This window comes from Aspergillus homomorphus, assembly GCF_003184865.1.
Source record: "Aspergillus homomorphus CBS 101889 unplaced genomic scaffold BO97scaffold_14, whole genome shotgun sequence".
Classification (NCBI taxonomy): domain Eukaryota; kingdom Fungi; phylum Ascomycota; class Eurotiomycetes; order Eurotiales; family Aspergillaceae; genus Aspergillus; species Aspergillus homomorphus.
Window position 1 is genome coordinate 495807 of NW_020291900.1, and position 19936 is coordinate 515742.

At 42.0% G+C, this 19936-nt stretch overlaps 7 protein-coding genes across 7 annotated transcripts; 4 read left to right on the plus strand and 3 right to left on the minus strand.

Moving 5' to 3' along the window:
- Window positions 1-383: 383 nt before the first annotated feature.
- BO97DRAFT_405083 (lactonase family protein) lies at window positions 384-1873 on the minus strand (the record flags this gene model as incomplete). The annotated part of the gene is made up of 4 exons (XM_025695106.1): window positions 1525-1873; window positions 1351-1459; window positions 820-1293; window positions 384-771 (listed from the first exon to the last, which is right to left on the minus strand). Coding segments are annotated over exons 1-4 (1079 nt in total), but the record flags the coding sequence as incomplete, so codon positions are not given.
- Window positions 1874-2470: 597 nt separating this feature from the next.
- On the plus strand, window positions 2471-3433 carry BO97DRAFT_389095 (uncharacterized protein). The gene is made up of 2 exons (XM_025693694.1): window positions 2471-2597; window positions 2775-3433. Exons 1-2 carry the CDS (start codon window positions 2567-2569, stop codon window positions 3356-3358), a joined length of 615 nt encoding a protein of 204 aa, XP_025552393.1. The 5' UTR covers window positions 2471-2566; the 3' UTR covers window positions 3359-3433.
- Window positions 3434-3936: 503 nt separating this feature from the next.
- BO97DRAFT_45763 (uncharacterized protein) lies at window positions 3937-4263 on the plus strand. The gene has a single exon (XM_025699210.1). The coding sequence runs from the start codon at window positions 4029-4031 to the stop codon at window positions 4227-4229; it is 201 nt and encodes a 66-aa protein (XP_025552394.1). The 5' UTR covers window positions 3937-4028; the 3' UTR covers window positions 4230-4263.
- A 1175-nt stretch (window positions 4264-5438) lies between these two features.
- BO97DRAFT_433945 (uncharacterized protein) lies at window positions 5439-6352 on the minus strand (the record flags this gene model as incomplete). Its single annotated transcript, XM_025697639.1, has 2 exons — window positions 5439-6221; window positions 6272-6352. The coding sequence occupies 2 exons, from the start codon at window positions 6350-6352 to the stop codon at window positions 5439-5441; spliced, it is 864 nt and encodes a 287-aa protein (XP_025552395.1).
- An 861-nt stretch (window positions 6353-7213) lies between these two features.
- Window positions 7214-9866, plus strand: BO97DRAFT_477462 (amino acid transporter; the record flags this gene model as incomplete). Its single annotated transcript, XM_025700552.1, has 10 exons — window positions 7214-7384; window positions 7439-7584; window positions 7662-7709; window positions 7774-7921; window positions 7975-8594; window positions 8648-9032; window positions 9085-9213; window positions 9712-9724; window positions 9788-9793; window positions 9845-9866. The coding sequence occupies exons 1-10, from the start codon at window positions 7297-7299 to the stop codon at window positions 9864-9866; spliced, it is 1605 nt and encodes a 534-aa protein (XP_025552396.1). The 5' UTR covers window positions 7214-7296.
- A 5047-nt stretch (window positions 9867-14913) lies between these two features.
- Window positions 14914-16332, plus strand: BO97DRAFT_389099 (alpha/beta fold family hydrolase). Its single transcript, XM_025693695.1, has 6 exons — window positions 14914-15158; window positions 15213-15252; window positions 15319-15443; window positions 15525-15720; window positions 15845-16148; window positions 16243-16332. The coding sequence occupies exons 1-6, from the start codon at window positions 14956-14958 to the stop codon at window positions 16272-16274; spliced, it is 900 nt and encodes a 299-aa protein (XP_025552397.1). The 5' UTR covers window positions 14914-14955; the 3' UTR covers window positions 16275-16332.
- Window positions 16333-16430: 98 nt separating this feature from the next.
- Window positions 16431-18789, minus strand: ilv3 (dihydroxy-acid dehydratase ILV3; the record flags this gene model as incomplete). The annotated part of the gene is made up of 4 exons (XM_025695107.1): window positions 16431-16784; window positions 16862-17180; window positions 17244-18646; window positions 18718-18789. Coding segments are annotated over 4 exons (1843 nt in total), but the record flags the coding sequence as incomplete, so codon positions are not given.
- Between the last annotated feature and the right edge of the window lie 1147 nt (window positions 18790-19936).

Consider the following 19936-nt stretch of genomic DNA (forward strand, 5'->3'; position numbering starts at 1 on the left):
TGGCCCTCCCGACCAACGCATCCGACTGCATCACGTGACTAAATCCGAGTCTCTTGCCGGCCGGCACGTGCCAGCCTCTCCAAAGCCGGAATCGGATGTTGAGGCAAAAATCGTCCGCCAGCTGCCGGAAAGTAGGGATAGACATCTGACCATGCTGATGTTTGGAAAGAGTCGGCTAAGCATTAAGGCAATGTGGAAGGGACCCCAAAAGAGAAAACCGACTTCTATACCTGTTACCTCGAATAAAATGCTGATAAAAATTGACGGAATCAACGGTTTTTAGATTCCTGTTGTGAAGCAGGTGAACAAAAGGTTATAGGCTTGCGACACCTGATGCTTTACACTGATAAGCAATCATTGGAACTTTAGGATTTCATTATCATCTACTCTATGTACTTTACAGGCATCTGCACTTCTAATCATACCAAATCGCGTTCATGCCGAAACCCATCTCAGGGATATCGCACCGAGCCACCCGGGCAAGGTTCTCGTCGCGGAAGCGATAGATCTCAACAAAGCCAAGCTGGTCGTCGCACAGCGCCAGCCACTCGTCACTGAAGTCACAAGGGCTTACTGCGTTGGAGTGTCCACCACTGGTTGAGGTTGGGTGGACGAACAGTTGCCGCTCAATGTTTCCGTTAGGACCCAACTTGAAGGCTGTGATGTATCCCGTGATATCGAAAGAGTTTCCACGGGTGGTTGCGAAAAGATATTCGCCGCTCTTGGTGGTGAAGGTCACATCACCACGGTACTTGTTGCGCGGGGGAAGTCCTAGGTCGGATGAGTACATGTCCAGGATCAGACAGGTATGATTCTTACCGTCAGGAAGTAAGGGGTAGGTGATGTGGGTGAAGACGGGCTTATGGGTACGTTCGTCGATGACGTAGACGCCCAGTCGGTTGCCTGCCTCCATCAACACATATAGGTATTTACCGCTAGGGTGCATCTCAACCCAGCGAGGATGGTCACCCGGCGCGGGCGCCTCGAGACAGTCGACCAAAGTCAGCTGCCCGGTGGTAGCATCCTTCTTGTGTGTCCAGATCTTGTTGGCCTGCAGGTCGGCCGAGTAGAGGTATGTCTCCGTGGGGTCAAAGACCATGCCGTGAATACCGGTGTTCGGTTCATACTCGTAGTTCTGGATATTCTCACGCAGGCTGCCGTCCTCGTTGGTGGAGAAGACGTTACCGTAGCCAGCGTACTTGTAGAAAGGGTTGCCATAGACGTTGTAGGGAGGCTTGTGGGCAGCTAGGACGAAGATCGCACGGGTGTTTGTGTCGGCGCTGGCAGCCAATTCTGCGTAAAAGGCATTAGATTCCTCAGCTGGGGCATGGCGGCAATATAATGTCTTACCATGACCTGCCACTGGGTGGGAGGCTTGGTGAACGATTTCGGTGGGACTGTTAACAGCAAAGCTGTTCCATTTCTTCATAGCTGCGCCATAGATAGCTTTTTTGTCGTGCTAGCAAGAGAGAGGGATCAGTTTGCTGGATAATAGATCTTGGACAGCATCGAAAACATGCTTACCGAGAAGGTCATCCAAGAAATAGGCTCCGCCTCGGGAATGTCAGTCTTCTTGACCAGGTCCAAGGTCAAGGCTTCATCATCGAATGCGACCGTGTAGATGCGACCTGGAGGGGTCCAGGTACCGACCATGAGATGGTGCTTCATTTTCGTGGGTGGGGTTGCGGTAAAGAGGGAAGCGGATAATCGGTTAGTCGGAGTATGACAGAACTGAGCGATAAAAGAGCCAGGTGAACTGGTGAGATGGGGACACAATGCTGTAACAGAAGTTGATCGAAATGAAGACCAGCGACGGAGCATTATAGAACCATGACTTTGGAGACTCTCAGGAGGGGGAAGAGTATTTCCTGGCGTTGGTTCGGCAGGGAAAAAGTCGAGGCACCGCCGACACGGGATCTGGAGACAGCCGAAGCCATTGTTGAGCAAGGAATGCGGGGAGCGGCAAAAGATTACGGCAATGGACGCAGGCCTCAGGCATCAAGTGGGAACCATTTCCTTAGCACTTGACATGAAGTGAGGTGGTTAGCTTCGGCCTTCCACAGCGGTTAGCCCGGTGGCTGTGGCCCTTTAACTTATAGGGTAAGGCGGGCTAAGCTCCAGTATTCAGTGGCCCAGATTATAGCCTGCGGCTTGCGACATGGGAATCAGGGTCTGCACTCTGCAGATCCCCTCGGGGCAAAACGAGAGGGGCGACAGGAGACAAATATACAGTTGGAGGCGATAGAGCTAGACGCTTGTGGCACGTAACCAATATCCTATTCAGGATAACAATAAATAAGACATGATGCGGATTTCCGCTCTCTCCAGGTTTTCGGATACTAATCGGCGGAGGATTGACGGAGTAGAAAATTCCAGTGGCTGCCCCAGGCCAATCAAGCTGCAGCGGGCAGCGCAAAGGCGGGGTTCCCCTCCCGACTAATGCCATTCATGATCTCACTGCACCTTTCCCTGCTTTCGTCCAACAGTGTGTTCTACAGCCCTGGCCTTACTAAGTATCTCCAATTGATCGCTGCCTTTCATCAGACCTACGACATCACCAGGAGACATGGCAGCTCAGACCAATTCGAACCCTAACGGTTGGTTCCTTTTATTTCTGTCGCTCTCCCAAGCTTCTCCCCTTCACAATCATCCCTCGTGTGTTACCTCGAGCTTGCTTTCCTCTGGCCCCCGCTATTATTATTTGCAACTCTTTTCATGAAGTAACGTACTTGATAACCTGTTCGCTAACACCTTCACGATGTCGGCCTCTGTAGCTACCGCGACCTCAGAGCTCCAATCCTCTCTCCGTGATCTCGCCCTCACCAACAAAAGTCCCGTCAAAGACATTGCCCGGCCGTCAATACTACCCCCATCCGCTCTTAAGAAGAAAGCTGCGCCGGTGGCAGATTCGTGGGAAGATGAAGTAGACGAGGGTGTCTCCGAACCAGAAGAGTCAAGCGACCCGAAGTCTGCCACAAGCTCTAGAGACGAACTGGCCGTGCTATCGCCGTCGATCCGTGCCTCCGAAGGCCCTCTCGATCCGCCGCCTACCCCACTCTCTCCACAAACATCCTCAACCCTGCCGTGGCCTAGTTACGGTAACGCCGGGCCGGTGCCGCGGTCATCGGACGCCAAGTCCCCTGTGTCAGGACGACGACCAGAGAAGCAGACGGCGGTAGCGAACAGAATGATTGCGGGAGCACTGGGCATTCGGGCCCCCAAGCGGACGGAGGAGCAGCGTGCCTATGATCGGGCTGTGAAGGAACAAGAGATCAAGAGGAGGAACAGAGAGCGCGAGGAGGCCGCCAAGGTAAAGGAGGAAGAGGAGAAGGCTAAGGCGGCGGTATGGGATGCGTGATTGCTCTTCCAGTTTCCGTTGATATAAGGCGTTCTTCTTTGTTATTATCAGTCACACATACTAAACTAATTGAACCCATATAACCTAGTTTGTCTCGCTCGGAAAGTTTATCTAAACTTAATTCGGATATAAGGTGGGCTCGCCGACAAGAGCCTAAGGCAGGACACGCGAATAGGGTGACTAAAACCAGTCTGTTTCAACGCGTTCAATGACATCCAAGGGTCCAGGCGAAAAGATTTCGAAGGCATGGAACACCGTTCTCATCTGTAACACTCCCTCAGCAAAATGGCATAACGTACTGCTGGCGCCTCATCAGAGCTGTCTTTCGCCACGAGGAGCCAATTATGTTGCTGGGGGTGTTTATGGGACAAGTTTGAACTTCGAAAAAGAGTACCTGCTAGACTCGCCTGATGTAAGGGCGGAGAGCAAGCTAAACTTCGTGCGCTGCTGGGCAGTCAGGGCAGCCTCCTTGAAAGCTCATAGGTGTAACCCAGCGTGTACGCCGGCGGTAGCTATAACCCCAGCGTAAAGGGACCGGGCATCGCTCACTTACTCTGCCAACCAAGGCTTGAGGCAGTGGGAGGTGTCTGCGGGATGAAGCAATTCAGACTCCACAGCACGTGTTAGTCCAGTGTCTACGGATTTCAGCAACCGAGCTGCTATCTTTACGATGATCCTGGCTACGGCCGTGGATCCGGACACTAAACTAGTTGGTTACAATGCTCAGGCTGGTTTCATAATCGCAGGCTACTCGCCGCCTCACGGTATTTATGCTAGAAACTGGCCTTTTGGGACAAGTCCGCCATATCGGCGTGACTGGAAGCACCGAGGAACTTTAAGTACACATAAACCTCCAGGATACAGTGTTTGACATCGAGATTAATGTTTTGAACGCGAATAGCCAGGCACGGAGGGACCTACTTCGAGAGAGTTTCAAGCATGAAAAGCAAACATGTGCAAGAAGATGCATGACTGGGAACTTTGACTTCCTTCTCCGATACAAGTAATCAGCTTTCTTTCTATTCACACGGCTTGGAGTGTATATCAAAACCGTCAAGGTGCTTACAAGAAGTTCTATTAGCAACTAATTACTCGAACAACTAGCTATCTAGAGCAGGCTCAACGAGATCCTTACATATTGAATAGATTTCACTAATTAGCGTGCTCTAGCATGAAACCAGATAGAAGGCTAACTTAGTTGAGGCGAAGAACGAGTACGTTTGTCACGCAAGATCTGTAGTAATTGATGCTGACTTGGCTCTTGTTACGGGATTTGAAGATCACTTCCTGCTATTCAGCTCGGGTTATAGGATGAAGCGAAGGTATTGGAAATTGAAAGTACTTCTATCTTCCTGCCGCTGAAGCTTTTCTTTCGCTGAAGTGGGATGTTCTTCACGGGTGCGAGAAACAGCTGTTCAAGTAACGATCAGTTTCCTCAGAGCCAGGTCGCGCGACTCGTCTTCGTAACGAAACACATTCACTGTTCCCTCTATGAATTCTTCCACGAACCTTCCGAGCAACACTGGTCAAGCAGTGGGGCAGGGAATTCAATATAGACTGGAGCCTATTGTCACTGTGTTCTCTTGATAGTTGGATTCCGGGAAAGAATGCTGCTCCCTTACACTATCCTGTATGACTGCTTGAGACTTTCCAGTGCCATACACGTAACCGAGACTTACCGAAAGTCACCTCTTTCCCAACAGATCTTCGTCACTGATTATCTCCTCATCAAGCCTCCTCACAGACTGAAAATGGAGAGTAAAGGTCAAGCACATGTGCCATCCGTTCTGAAGGATCGATACTGACTATCGCACAGAAACGCAACCCCAAACCTCCTCCAAGGATGATGAGCCCTCTTATCCAGACGCCTGCACCCAGCTACAAGTCCGCTATTTATGCGGCCACTCAAAGGATGGAAAGTTCGTCAAATGCAAGAAACATGCTGGCAAGGAGGACCTGAGATGCGCCAGTGCGGGAATCCAGTACAAAGATGCAGATTGGTCCATGCATAGGTGCCGTACGTGCTTGGACAGCGATTGAAGTCGGTTGAGCCTCATGGAGGATGAACTTGCATGTTTCCTCAGAAGAACCATTTCTGACCCCTGCCGGAGCTTTCTAACAAGTGGGCCTCGAGACCTTCTACCTCCTTTAACGCTGCTTCTGAGCCCTTATCTTCTAGCGCAACAGAGCCCTCAAAGTCGAAGATTTGGGCGCCTTTCTCAGTCATCAGAAAGTTGTATCGATTGGTGTCTCCGTGGAGGATTCCGAAGGTATGCAGCAGACGAATAGTCTTTGTACATGCTTCCAGGTCATCTATGCTTGGCGGATAGCCTGAAATCTTTTCCATCAAGAAGCCCATTGTCCGATCCTTTGTTTCTTCGTAGACGTAACCTATTAATCGTGGCGCAAGTGGAAAGCCAGCTGAAGCCAGCTTAGAGTAGATCGCGACCTCCTGCTGCAAGTACCGAACTTCGTGTTTGAAACTTGCGATCTTCATTACCCAGATCTCATTGTCACCCTTCACGCAAAACATGCGATCACTGATACGGGAAACCCTCGTCAGGTCTGACAGATTGTAGAACTTGGCAGAAGATACATCGAGCTTCGCGAGATTGAGTCCGTGCGGCTTGAACTCGTTTAGAGTGCTTTCGAGACCATGAGCACCCCTTCGTACCGTCAGTGTTGTCCATTCTTCCTCCCAGCGAGGGACTTTCCGCAGGTGCAAGAGAATCCGATAGCTATCAGTCCTATAGTCAGGCGGAATAGCATCTCCATTGAGAACATGAACATAAACAATGCGGTTTTTCTTCCTGATTCTGTAAAGATAATCGTCCTTCTCCAGATCTAGACTCAGCACCTCCTCCTGCGGTTTTTAGCGAAAGTCTGTCAATGAGGGTAATCAGGCTAATTTACATCAGGACGTGCTGTCACGGCAAGTTCAGGCGCGTCAGTATCGCTCTCGGCGGACGAGGTATCGCTGTCGCTGGACGACATGACTGGCTGGACGCTTACTTTAGACTGGGCGGACTGATAAGAAGGTTCAGGTATGTTTGTTGACGATAAGGAACGTCTATGGAAACCAGCACTATGGATGGACTTGCGGAGCGGATTGTTTGGCTGATTTGCACCAGTGCTAGCATGGATCACTTCCAAATTCTACCATTGGAGGGACCAATCACATTACTAAGAAAGTCGGCGCAGAGACGGGAAGCGCCAAACCGGCTGAGCTGCATGCTTCCGAGGTCGCTTCCTAAGTCTCCCGAGTCCATGGCACTGACCCCTTGAACCGGTCGCAGATGCTGCAGGAACTAGTTTAGTCTGCAGCTGCGTGCCATTTGTATTCTGCAATGATCTGGCTAAATTAGCGCCTGGAAGTCTCACTTCCCAGTTGAGTGGCAGTCAGCTCGAGGAGATCTCATCCGGTTCCACTTGGACCATTGCTTTCAAGCTTTGCGACCGACTAGACCCGCCGATCGGAGGCCCATGCCAGCTCCTATGTGGAGAAGACTGTCCATAGAGAGTTAGAAACCCCCCCTATCCTTGACAATAGTCACAATACTCGACCACTAACTTTGACTAGCAGATTCGAGTTTAATCACACTTGCAGCAAGCGTCCGTCCAGGGATAAATCCGGATTCTTGATAGGCCCATCTACCCGCTCCCTGCCAGATCTGTGGGACAAAGCTGGACTGAACTTTGCGGCAAGACAAAAGGGCGACCTCGGAAGACATCCAGGGCTGCGTGGATACGCCGCTGCTGCTTGGCAAAGTTTAATACATTCCTTGCCCCGGAAGTTGAACCTCCGACCTCTCAAATAATGGAGACGTCCGTTCTTCTTTCTACCTTCCAAAGAGAGTCCTACACTTCTTGCTACTCCTTTGTGGTCTCCCTCCCCTTCCCCCACTCAAGCTGCCTGCTCACCATTCCCACCGTCAGCAATGGCCGGCAAGCCGCAATTGCCGACGGCCTCGTCCGCTCCTTCTAGTGCCGACGGAATGGCGGATGCCGGGGATACGCAGTTACTTGGTGAGTAACTCGCCTCCGACTCATGTCGCGAGGAGTTGGTTAACCGTGTGATAGCCACCCTCGGGTACAAGCAGGAACTCCGTCGCCAGTATTCTACCGTCCAAATCTTCGCTGTCGCATTCAGTATCATGGGTCTCGTGCCATCAATCGCCTCCACGCTCGCATTTTCTCTGCCAGCGGGTCCTGCGGCAATGACATGGGTAACTGGGCCCTGCGAGAGAGAGAGAGAGAGAGAAAGATGTTCATATAGGAAGAACAGAAACACTGACTGTCTTAGGGCTGGCTTATTGCAAGTCTCTTCATCTTTTGCGTAGGCTTAGCATTGGTATGGAACATATACCTTTTATCCTCTTAATGTGAGCGTGTAGCTAACAATCTTCCTCGTGCAGGCCGATCTGTCGTCAGCTATGCCCACAGCGGGTGGTTTATATTGGTGGACCCATTACTTCGCGGGGCCGAAGTACAAGAATGCGTTGAGTTTCTTGGTGGGATACAGTAACACGATGGGCCTAGTTGGGGGGATGTGTTCGGTGGATTGTGAGCACCCATACTTTGGCCACGGCTTGTGGCGTTGGCTTACGGAATCATAGATACACTTTCGCTTATGATACTCGCATGCGTCTCCATAGCACGCGACGGCGCGTGGTCAGCCTCTAATGGGATCATCTACGGCGTCTATGTCGGCCTCATACTTATCCACGCCTTATGCGCAATCTACGCGGGCCCTATCATGCCTCGCATCCAGCTCTTCTGTATCTTCATCAACATCGCCATCATAATCGCTACTGTAGTTGCTTTACCGGTTGGTAAAGTCACGAATGGCGGAACACTTAACTCTGGCGACTGGGTTTACGGGCACGTGGATAACCTGACAACCTGGCCGAAGGGATGGGCCTTCGTTCTCGCCTTTCTAGCCCCAATCTGGTCGATCGGGTTCTTTGACTCCTGCGTGCACATGAGTGAGGAGGCCCTGCACGCCGCCAAGGCAGTACCCCTAGGGATTGTTTGGTCGTCAGGGTGTGCATGTGTGCTGGGCTTCCTGGTGCTGAGTATCATCGCTGCAGTGATCGATCAAGATGTCAGCACAACATACAGTTCGGTATACGGACAGCCCATGGCGCAAGTCTACTTCACAGCGCTTGGCAAGAAAGGAGCATTAGGATTCATGGGCGTCTTGATAGTCATCCAATTCTTGATTGGATTGACCTTGGTACGTCCTGATTCATTGGTCATTTGGCAAGCATCTTCTAACAACGGATTTAGATCGTCGCCGCGTCTCGACAAACCTGGGCATTTTCCCGAGACGGTGCCCTGCCGTTTTCCAACTACTTCCGCCATGTCAGCACGCGCATTAAACACCAGCCCGTACGGGCCATCTGTGGCTTCGTGGCGGTGTGTATCGTTTTTGGCTTACTATGTTTGATCAACTCGGTCGCTGCCAACGCGCTTTTCTCCCTCTTCGTGGCCAGCAACTACGTCGCCTGGGGCACTCCAATCCTGTGCCGTCTGATCTGGGGTAAAAAGCGGTTCCGTCCCGGCGAGTTCTACACCGGCTGGTTCAGCCGGCCGATTGCGATCGTAGCTGTAGTGTGGTTGGCTTTTGGCTTGGTCTTGTCAATGTTCCCTAGCACGGGCCCTAACCCGAGCCGTAAGTGTTTTTCCCTTGTCTGTTATCAACATTGACTGACAATGGCCCTCAGCATCCGATATGAACTACACTATCGTCCTCAACGGATTTGTCTGGATTGCCTGCATGACGTACTATTTCCTGTTCGCTCGCAAGTGGTACACGGGGCCTAAGATGACCGTTGACGGCGTTGAATCTCAAGGTGACACTGATGACCGTCGACCTAGAAGCAAGGAACATCCTGCCTCCTAACATTCTTCTCTCTATGCTCTACATATAAAACTAAAGACCATAGACACATAGATATAGAGCGAATCAAGTTATTTTAGTTTATTTTTTAGTGACTCAAGACAGCAATTATGTTGACATCTAGGGGCGTGACCGCTGGATCACGTGACCCGATGGAACATAAACACTGTGAAATCACATAGATAGTTTCTTACTCAACTAAATCAATAATTATAAAAGGTTTTATACCTTTTTCCCGTGTAACTGCTTACTTCTACAGATTATAAGTCTAGCTCAGGTTTAAAATTTTTCTTTAATCTTTTCTCTCTCTTTTTCTTTCTTTTCAGTATAAAAAATATATTATATACTATTTAATATATCCGCTAATTAAAACTCTTATTTATTATTAAAAACAGTCCCTTTTTAAATATTAAGTATATTAACTATCTTAATTAATTAATAAAATATATAGTTAAAAAAACAGAGTAAGTATAGAGGTACTATAAAATAATAAATTATTAATATTATTAAATTATTAGTTTTATTAGATACAGGTAACTACTAGATATAAAATAAAATATTATAAATATATTTTTATTCTTAAGATCTCTAGAGAATTATCTCTAGAATTATTAAAAAATTAATTAAATTAATTTCTTCTACTTTAGTATATTAAATATATAATAGCTTATACTAAAAGTCCTTAAATAATATTAATATAACTATATTTAATAAGATATATAAATAATTTAAAAAACAGTTTAGTATATTAAAAAAAAATAATAAGAAAATTTATAAAGTAATCTATATAATTTTAATATTAAATATTTATTATAAAATAATTAATCTTACTAGTACTAAAAAAATATAAAATAAATTAAAAAAATATTATAATATTATCTTCTCTATATAATTCTTTAAAAAATTTTAAATTATTAGATCTCTTTACTATAATAATTATAAGAATATAAATAAATATATTATAAAGATATTATAAGCTTTAAATAAGTTTTTATATAATTTAAGAATAAATAAAAAACTTTTTAAATTAATATATATATAGTTCTTACTTTATAATTTAGAAGAATACTAGAATATATTTTTTACTTCTTATATTAACTCTTATTTTAATAAAAAAAAATTATATAAGATAATATCACCTAAGTTCTTATATAAGAAAAGATATATTTTTAGTTTAATTTTATAAATATAAATCTTACTAAAATACTGAAAAAAGAAGTAGAATAATACTAATAATAAAAATAAGAAAAATAATTCTAAGAAGAAAATTTCCTGGAAAATCTATAAAAACTAAATTTATAATTATTATAATAAAATAAATTATAAATTATTTAGTTACTAGAAGTTATATCTTAAACTAAAAATATTAAAAATAATATTAAAAGATACTAAGATAAATATTATAAAAGATAAGTTAAAAACTATAGTTCTAGTATTTATAATAATAGAAAATAATATAATTAATAATTTTACTAATTCTATATTATAATAAGAAATCAGCTTTATTAAATATAATACTATAATTATATATTTTAAATATAAAGAAGAATAGATTATTAACTCTAGTTTTACTAAATATCTTATTAAAAATATAAATAACTTTATATCTAGTACTATTAAGTTATATAAGTAAAAAATTAAAACTATTACAGATAAAATAATTTACTTAAAAAATATAAAAAATATAAAACTAAAATTAATATATAAAACTAGAAGATTCTGTATTATTATATTTATAAATATATTATATATACCTGATATTAAGATTAATTTACTTAATATAATATACCTTACTAAATATAACTTAATAATATTATTTCTTTTTACTAAAATAATTATTTATAAAATCTTTAATAAAAAGATTATTAACTGGGGTAATATTATTAGAAATTAGTATATTTTATATCTTAATTATAATTTATATACAGAGGAGGTTACTAGTAATAAAATTATAAATTTATTTATCTCTATAAATAAAACTAAAATTATAAAAAATATTATTAAATCTAATATTACAGCTCTACTAGTAGAAATAATTATTTAAATAATTATTTACTATTTCTATATATAGAGAGATCTCTATAAGGAATATATTATAAATATAAATAAAAATTATATTAATTTAATTATCTAGTATTACTATCTAGCCCATCTTTCTATTATAAATTATATATATTTTTTAAAGATAATAAATAAAATAGATATCAAAAACTTTACTATACTAAAATATTTATATTAAATATATTATTTTATTAATATTATAATATACTAGAAATATATCTAAATAACTTCTCCAGAATAATATAAATACTATATATTTTTTAATATTAGAAAAGAGTATATTAATATATTTATAAATAGAAAATCTAATATATATTACTAGATATTTTTTATTAATATATATAATAGCTAGATTAATATTTATTTTTTAAAACAGAGAAAGAATACTGTATTAAAATTAAAATTATTTATTAAAAAAATAGATTATATATCTTATAAAATTAAGATTTTATACTCTAATAATATACCTAAATTCTAAAAAAAGAAAATTTTTACTTAAATATATTATAAAGATATTAAATAGGAGTTTATAGCCTTATATATATATAATTAAAATATATTAGTAGAATATATTAACCTTATTATTTTAATTTATATTTATATAATTTTTTATAATTAAGACCTTAATTAAGATCTTTAAAATAAAATTATAAAAGAAATAATATTTCTTAAGAATTTATTATTAATTTATAATAAAATAATTACTGTATAGAAATTATATAATAAAAAATATTTAAATTTATTAAGTTTTTATATTCTTAGCTGTTATAGTATTATAATAATTTCTAAAAAAAATTAAAAATAAAAATAGGATTCTAAAAATATAACTATATAATTTATTAGTATATTTTCTTAATTATATAAATCTTATAAAATAATATAAAATTCTAGATATTAAAAATAATAAGATTCTTATTATTAAAAATATATATTTTAATAAAAAAATTAATCTAGAACTATATAGATTATTAGATAATAATTATAATTAGTATTATATTTCTACTCTAGTTATTCTATTAACTTATAATCTAAATAAATATATCTTAGATAATAACTCTAGTAATAAGAAAACTATCTAAATATTAGAATATTAATATAATCTAGTAACTTTAGAATATTATTTAATTAATAAAAATAATTTATTTATATCTTTTATATATATTAATAATTACAGAGTAGAATATAATAACTTAATTATTTTTTTTATAAAAGATTTCTTAAAGTAAAAGAAATTCTATATTCTATATTTTTTAAAACAGGCCTTTACAGTTAATAATATTAAAAAAAATAGTAATTATAATTATATTATTAAACTAATTATATATAAGTAAATTATAAAATTACTAAAAGTCTTATAGTAGTATATAATAATAGTAAAGAAATTTTCTATATTAATAATAAAAAATATCTAGAAACTTATTAATCTACTTTACAAATATAAAATAATCTCTAGATATTAAATATATAAAATTAAACTTAATATAAATAATAAAATCTATTATTTTAAAATTTATTATATAATATATAATTTTTTATAGGTTTATAGTATTAATTATAATCTTATATTTATCTTAACAGCTAAGATAATAATAATAAAAATATTCTTTACTTTTATAATAATTCTTAGTTATATTTATAAATAGAAAAATATTAAGTAAACCTTTCTCTACAGAAAATTTTATAATAATAAAAAGATTTATATAATCTAATTAACTAGTTTTAATAATAGTATAATTAAAATATATAAATTATTTTTACTTATTTATAGTTTAAAATAATCTGCTAGAGACTAGTTTTATAAGTTTTTTAAAGTAGTTATAAATATTAAAATAATTTTTTTTAAATAGATAAATATCTTTTTATCAGGAAATATAAAAAATTAATAATTTTATATATAAATAATATCTAAATTACTACTTCTACTAAATACCTTATTAATATAGTTTATAGAAGTTTTTTTAAATATTTTATAATTATTAATTTTAGTAAAATAGTATAATATCTTAGTATAAAAATTAAATATAATAATAGTATAGTTTATCTTTTTTAAAATATATTTTTTTATTAAATTATTACAGTAGCGGACCCTGATAATAAAAAAATCTATAAAATATTAATTAATAAAAATATTAAGTTTATAAAGAACTAGAAATAAATAGTCTAGAATAATATTAAGAATTACTAAGCTAGTATTAAAAACTATATATATTTAATAACTTAAATATATTTTAATATAGTCTTTATTATCAGAAAGTTTTCTTATTATATAAATAATCTAGTTAAATAATATATAAATAATCTTCTCTTTTTATATTATTACTTATATAAAATTAATAGATATAGAATTATTTATATAATCTATAAATTCTTTAAACTATTTAACTAACTTAGTATAGTAATTAGTTATATTAATATTAATTATACTAGATATCTTAATATATATTATTTAATAACCAGATATATTTTTATATAGATTAATAAACTAATTTTATAGATTTTATATTTATAATTTTATATTACAGTATCTATTTATAAAATAAAATATATAACTTTATATATAATAATAAAAAAATATACTAAATTATATATATACTAGAGAATATAGGCTTCAGTAATATATATTTAATAATAATTTATATTAATAATAAAAATATTATTATATTTATTTAAAATAATTAGTTTTATTAGAAAACTAAGTATATTAATATAATATTTTACTAGATTTATAAGATTATTTAGTATAGTAATATATATTTTATTTATATTAATTTCTTAGAGAATCTTATAGATTTATTTACTAAACTATTTAGAAGTATTAAATTTATTAATTTTATTAAAAAACTAGGAATTATATTTTAATTTAGAGAATATAATAAAATTTATTTTTAGCTTAATAGACTGCTATACTAGTAGCTTATATTAATTTATAAATTATTATTTTTTATTATCTGCTTATTTTTAATACTATGAAAAATTTATATATTGTCTATTTAGAAAATTAAAAAGAAATTAATTAGAATTACTGTAAACCTATTAAGAAGATATATTAATATCTAGAGGTATAACTACTAGGTTATATAACCTGATAGAATATAAATACCATAAAATTATGTAGATAGTTCCTTACTTAACTAAATTAATGATTATAAAAGGCTTCATACCTTTTTCCCGTGTAACCGCTTACTTCCACAAATTATTCGTTCTAATCTGACTTGTGTCTCAACCTGTGGCTATATGCCTTTGGTAGGTTTTTCATAACGAATCGATTGTAGTGTTGCGCTTGACTCTGAAATATATTCTTGTAAGGCGGCGGTGCGAGCGCTCCCTGCGAAATGATATATCCTTGTTAAACTACTTATGTAATGCTAAATAGCTGTCGCTTATTGAGTCTTTTAACCAATGCTCATATGATTCTAAACAAGATCTGAACAAAATTTACTTCCAGTACTAGACGCACTGCCCATCGAATGTGATAGAAGCATGCGACTTTGTAGCCTGAGGCATCACTTCTCTAAATGCTGACTCATCTTGCTATTATCGGAGCTAATTACGTATCGCGACTTTCGTCGAGAGCGATCGTCAAGCTATAGACACCCTCTATCAGGTAACAGACATCTCCACTCCCAGAACCGCCATGCTATCCAGAGCTCTATCTACGACACGGAGAGCACTCCGGAGTCCATCCGGCGGGCTCCGTATGTTCTCATCGACGCTGCGGGTAAATTCCAATCTCTCTTACCAAGTCTTCAAGCCCGAGAAGGACGAAGTAAGCCGAGGCCCCATCATCTTCCTGCATGGCCTGTTCGGCTCGAAGCAGAACAACCGGAGCATCAGTCGGTGAGTTGTCCCATCATCTAGCTTTTAAATGATGGTAAGCTAACGACCTTCCAGCGCATTAGCCCGCGACTTGAAATGCGAGATCTTCACGCTGGTATGCATATCTCGAGTTGCGTTTGAGTAGTGCCTCGCCCGGCATTCTGATTATTATGTCATTTAGGATCTCAGGAACCACGGCGATTCATTCCATGCCGATGAGCACAACTACCTCGTCATGGCGGAGGATGTGGTCCAGTTCATGCAACACTTGAAGCTGGATAAGGGCGCCTTGATCGGGCATTCTATGTACGTGCTTTACCCCCGTCCTCACGGGAAACTAGAGGTCAAGGTGTGACTGACCCCCAATCTGCGTGGCTGGACAAACAGGGGCGCCAAAGTCGCGATGACCGTCGCCCTCGAATCGGCCAACCTGGTATCAGCTCTGGTGCCCGTGGACAACGCGCCAATCAACGCGGCGCTGAAGAGCGACTTCGACAAATACGTTCGCGGTATGCAGCACGTCGAAGCGGAGAAGCCTCAGAGTCAATCGCACGCCGATAGCGTCCTGCAGAAGTATGAGGAGGTAAGTTGCTGAGCTGGTTGGCTCGCCCCTATTCCAGTCTCCTTGTTTCTCTTCTACCCTGGTCGAAGCACATCAACACACCTCACGCATTCTCTCTTTGTTAAGATACTGACCTATCCGGCAGTCCCTCCCCATTCGCCAATTCCTCCTCACCAACCTCGTCCGCGTCCCGGAAGACCGCACCATGAAGTTTCGCGTCCCCCTCTCCGTCCTCGGCGAGTCCCTCGGCAATATGGCCGACTTCCCGTACCGGGAGCCCGGCTCGGTGCGCTACGACGGCCCCACGCTGTTCGTGCGCGGCACTAAGAGCCGCTACGTGACCGACGACGCAATCCCCGCCATCAAGGCGTTCTTCCCGCGCGCCCAGATCGCCGATGTCGAGGCTGGTCACTGGTTGATCTCCGAGAAACCTGAGGCGTTTCGGCAAGGTATGTCTTCCTTTTCCCCGCCTTTTGTTGACCCCGTCATATGTGTGTGGAGTGAGTGCGTTGAGGCTAATCCTTGGGTCTTTGGTTGGGATAGCGGTGGTTAAGTTCTTCAAGGAGTTGGATTGATTATTAGACATGAAGTAGGGAAGGGGCGGTTGAGTGGGTGTATATAGGGATGGTATGTATGTTGGGATAGACATGTGTTATATGCTTGGGGCTTGGCTAGAACTAGAGCTAGATGTTGCTACGACCTGTTGTATAGATCAGAATCAAGCTATAAATGGTATCATCATCATTGTTTGTTCTGCAGTAAAACGAAACATGTAGAGGCACGTCGCACACATCAAACTTTGCATATCACACAGGGAAAATCTTTGCTTTTGGTCTTTTGCTTGCAAAGAGGCAAAAAAGAAAAAAGGGTCTCGCCTAACCCTTGAAACACTTTACCCGTACTCAGAAAACCGAACCCAAACCCAGGCTCATCCCAGGCAAGATAGACCTGATTACAATCCTGTAAAGATGGAGGAGAGCTAAGAAAATAAGACACGTAAGAAGTTTTTGGGAATTTATGTTACAGCCCTGGATGTTTAGTCGAGGGCGTCGGTGATACAGCCGTGGCTGGCGTCCTTGACAAGTCTATGGGAGAAGTGTTAGTTGGGTTGTTTGGTGGATTCACACGAAAGAAAGTTGCTGGGTAAGGGCCGAATACGTACCTAGCGTACTTGCCAAGGGTTCCGCGGAGGGTCAGACCGGTGGGAGGCAACTTGCCAGCAGTCTTATCGGCTTCCCACTGCTGTCTTCTCACGGCAAGGTCCGTCTCGCTGACGTCGAGATCGAGGACGCGCTTCTCAGCGTCGATGGTGATCACATCGCCGTCGTGGACCAGACCGATGGGACCGCCGACGGCGGCCTCGGGGACGATGTGGCCGATCAGGAACCCGTGGGAACCGCCGGAGAAACGTCCGTCGGTGATCAGGGCGCAGGAGTCGCCGAGACCGGCTCCCATCAGGGCGGAAGAGGGCTTCAGCATTTCTATGAGATAGATACGATTAGCAAGGATCCAAGGAAAGAAGAAAGCACTGTCTCGTCACCTACCGGGCATGCCAGGGCCTCCCTTGGGACCGCAGTAGCGGATGACCACAACGGTCTTCTCGTCCTTCTTGATCTCGTTGCGCTCGAGGGCAGCAATGAAGTCGTCCTCCTCGTCGAACACGCGGGCCTTGCCGGTGAAGACGGTTCCCTCCTTACCGGTGATCTTACCAACACTGCCACCAGGAGCCAGGGTACCTCTCAGGATTTGGATGTGACCGGTGGGCTTGATAGGGTTGGACAAGGGGCGGATGATCTTCTGGTTCTCGGGGAAGTCGGGGACCTTCTCCAAGTTCTTGGCCAGGGTCTGACCGGTGACGGTCATACCGGATCCATCGATGATGCCTTCCTTGAGCAGGAACTTGAGCAGGGAAGGTGTACCGCCGATGTTGTGCAGATCGGCCATGACGTACTTGCCGGAAGGCTTGAGGTCGGCCAAGAAGGGGGTGCGGTCGGAGACAGCTTGGAAATCTTCGATATCCAGCTTGATGCCAACAGAGTCGGCGATGGCGATCAAGTGAAGAACGGCGTTGGTAGAACCACCGGTGATGTTGACGACGATCATGGCGTTCTCGAAAGCCTGGCGGGTCAAAATATCGCGGGGACGGATGTCCTCCTTGAGAAGGATCTTAATCGCCTCGCCAGCCGCAAGACACTCGAGGTGCTTGGCCTGGGACTCGGCGGGGTTGGAGGAGGATCCAGTGAGGGTCATACCCATAACCTCGATAGCAGTGGCCATGGTGTTGGCAGTGTACATACCACCGCAAGCGCCACCGCCAGGGCAGGCGTTGCGGATAATATCAAACCGCTCGGGCTCAGTGATCTCCTTGCTCAGGAACTGTCCGTAGGCTTGGAAGGCGGAGACAATGTCGATGTCGGCATTGTTTTGCATCGAAGCGCAACCGGGCTTGATGGTACCGCCGTAGACCATCAAACTGGGACGGTTCACTCTGCCCATCGCCATCAAGACACCAGGCATGTTCTTGTCACAGCCGGGGATACTGATGTTGGCGTCATACCACTGACCGCCCATGACCGTCTCGATGGAATCGGCGATCAGATCACGACTCTGCAGGGAGAAGCGCATACCCTTGGTACCCATACTGATACCGTCACTGACACCAACGGTGTTGAACTGGAACCCGACCAATCCGGCCTTCTGGACACCCTCGCGGACGCGATTGCTGAGGTCCATCAGATGCATGTTGCAAGGGTTACCATTGTACCACACCGACGAGATTCCGACCTGGGCCTTGTTCATGTCCGCCTCGGTGAGACCAGTGGCGTACAGCATCGCCTGCGAGGCACCCTGCGAGATGGGCTGGGTGATATGGCGGGAAACTTTGTTGAGGCCGGCATCCTTATCGTCGGCATTCTGCTTGCGGGAGAGGGTGGTAGAGAGCGAGCGGCTACGATTGGGACAGCGAAAGTCAGTACTTATGCATTATCATCAACAGGAGCTGGGCAATGGATGGCCAACCTGTTCAACGAGCGCTGGTTGAGGCTCCGAAGAGCGGCGGGCATACGCCCCCGGGTCTGGGAGAGAAGCATTGGCGAGTCGAGAGCACGCAACTCACGGAGTGTGTATCAGAAGTTCGAGTGAGAGGAGAAGGGTCTGGTGAGGGGTAGGTAAGAAGTTAGAAACCCGTGGCCATGACACAAAAGGGAGTGAATATAAGGAGCATCTGAAGGTCCAACAGCAGAGAGTCACACACTCAGCTGGGAAAAATGGGCCGGGGGCCTCCGCAGCGAAGTCGGGGCCGGAGTTGGACTATGACTCCCCGCCACCCAATCCTCGTCCATCGTTTGTCAGCTCTAGTCCAATCGTCGGCTCGGATCTGATGACTCAGGCCGGTCTCGACTGCTTTTCCTGGGGAGCTATCCTCAGCTAACTGCTTCAGGTCTAGCTACCCGGTGGCTTAGTTTCGCCGCTTCCGACACACTGAGCTACTAACCGCTATCCCCGATTGGGTCACTGCGCCTTTGCTCCCCGTCCAGCTGGGCAGCTTATCGTAACCATCCGGATGGCCCGTTGTTGTGATACAATTGTACTAATATTCTCTTCAACATTTCGTGGTGCGCGCTCACCCAGGGGTCACAGATGCCTTGAGTGTGTACATGCTCTTATTATGCTGGCTCTGCCATCCTAGCTTATGAACCATCAAAATAGCACATCTTCCTGCCCCCCTCCATAAAACGATGCTCCCGTACGACAATTTGTATACCACGTTTACCATCAGCTTGCAGTCAGTCAAGTCAAGCTTGGCAGACTGGTACTACCATGCTATCTGCATATATTAAGACGGATGTGCACGACTTGAGAAATCCGCCAATGCATCATGTGGGGGTAACAGGGAGCTCAACGGTTACACTGTGCGTCGTGGTCTGGCACAAGATCTGTAATCTGCTTCACCTGACCGAAGGATGATCCCCAAAAGCTGAAGAGAGAGAGCCTCGTTTAAGAGCTAGGCTCTCGCGCCCACTACTTCTCTGGGGTTGGATGGCTCAATGGTATACATTACTGCTGTCCTTGATCTCGCAAGCAAGGGAAGCCGCAAGAATGCGGGTGGTATGCAAGCCCTGCAGCAGCACCCTTCGCATTAGCCAGGAACCACCTTCGACGCGTTAACTCTGACCTCTCTTCCTGTCTATCGAGTCGCGTCCGTTAGCCCATCCTTGTCGACAAATCGCACATTTGG

Excerpts from the sequence above, each read along its gene's own strand:
- BO97DRAFT_389095 (XM_025693694.1), top strand. The coding sequence starts at position 2,567 with ATGGCAGCTCAGACCAATTCGAACCCTAACG. Across the intron at positions 2,598-2,774 it reads GACCAATTCGAACCCTAACG|CTACCGCGACCTCAGAGCTC; the intron begins GTTGGTTCCTTT and ends CGGCCTCTGTAG.
- BO97DRAFT_45763 (XM_025699210.1), top strand. The coding sequence starts at position 4,029 with ATGATCCTGGCTACGGCCGTGGATCCGGACACTAAACTAGTTGGTTAC.
- BO97DRAFT_389099 (XM_025693695.1), top strand. The coding sequence starts at position 14,956 with ATGCTATCCAGAGCTCTATCTACGACACGGAGAGCACTCCGGAGTCCA. Across the intron at positions 15,253-15,318 it reads AATGCGAGATCTTCACGCTG|GATCTCAGGAACCACGGCGA; the intron begins GTATGCATATCT and ends TATGTCATTTAG. Across the intron at positions 15,444-15,524 it reads GCCTTGATCGGGCATTCTAT|GGGCGCCAAAGTCGCGATGA; the intron begins GTACGTGCTTTA and ends CTGGACAAACAG.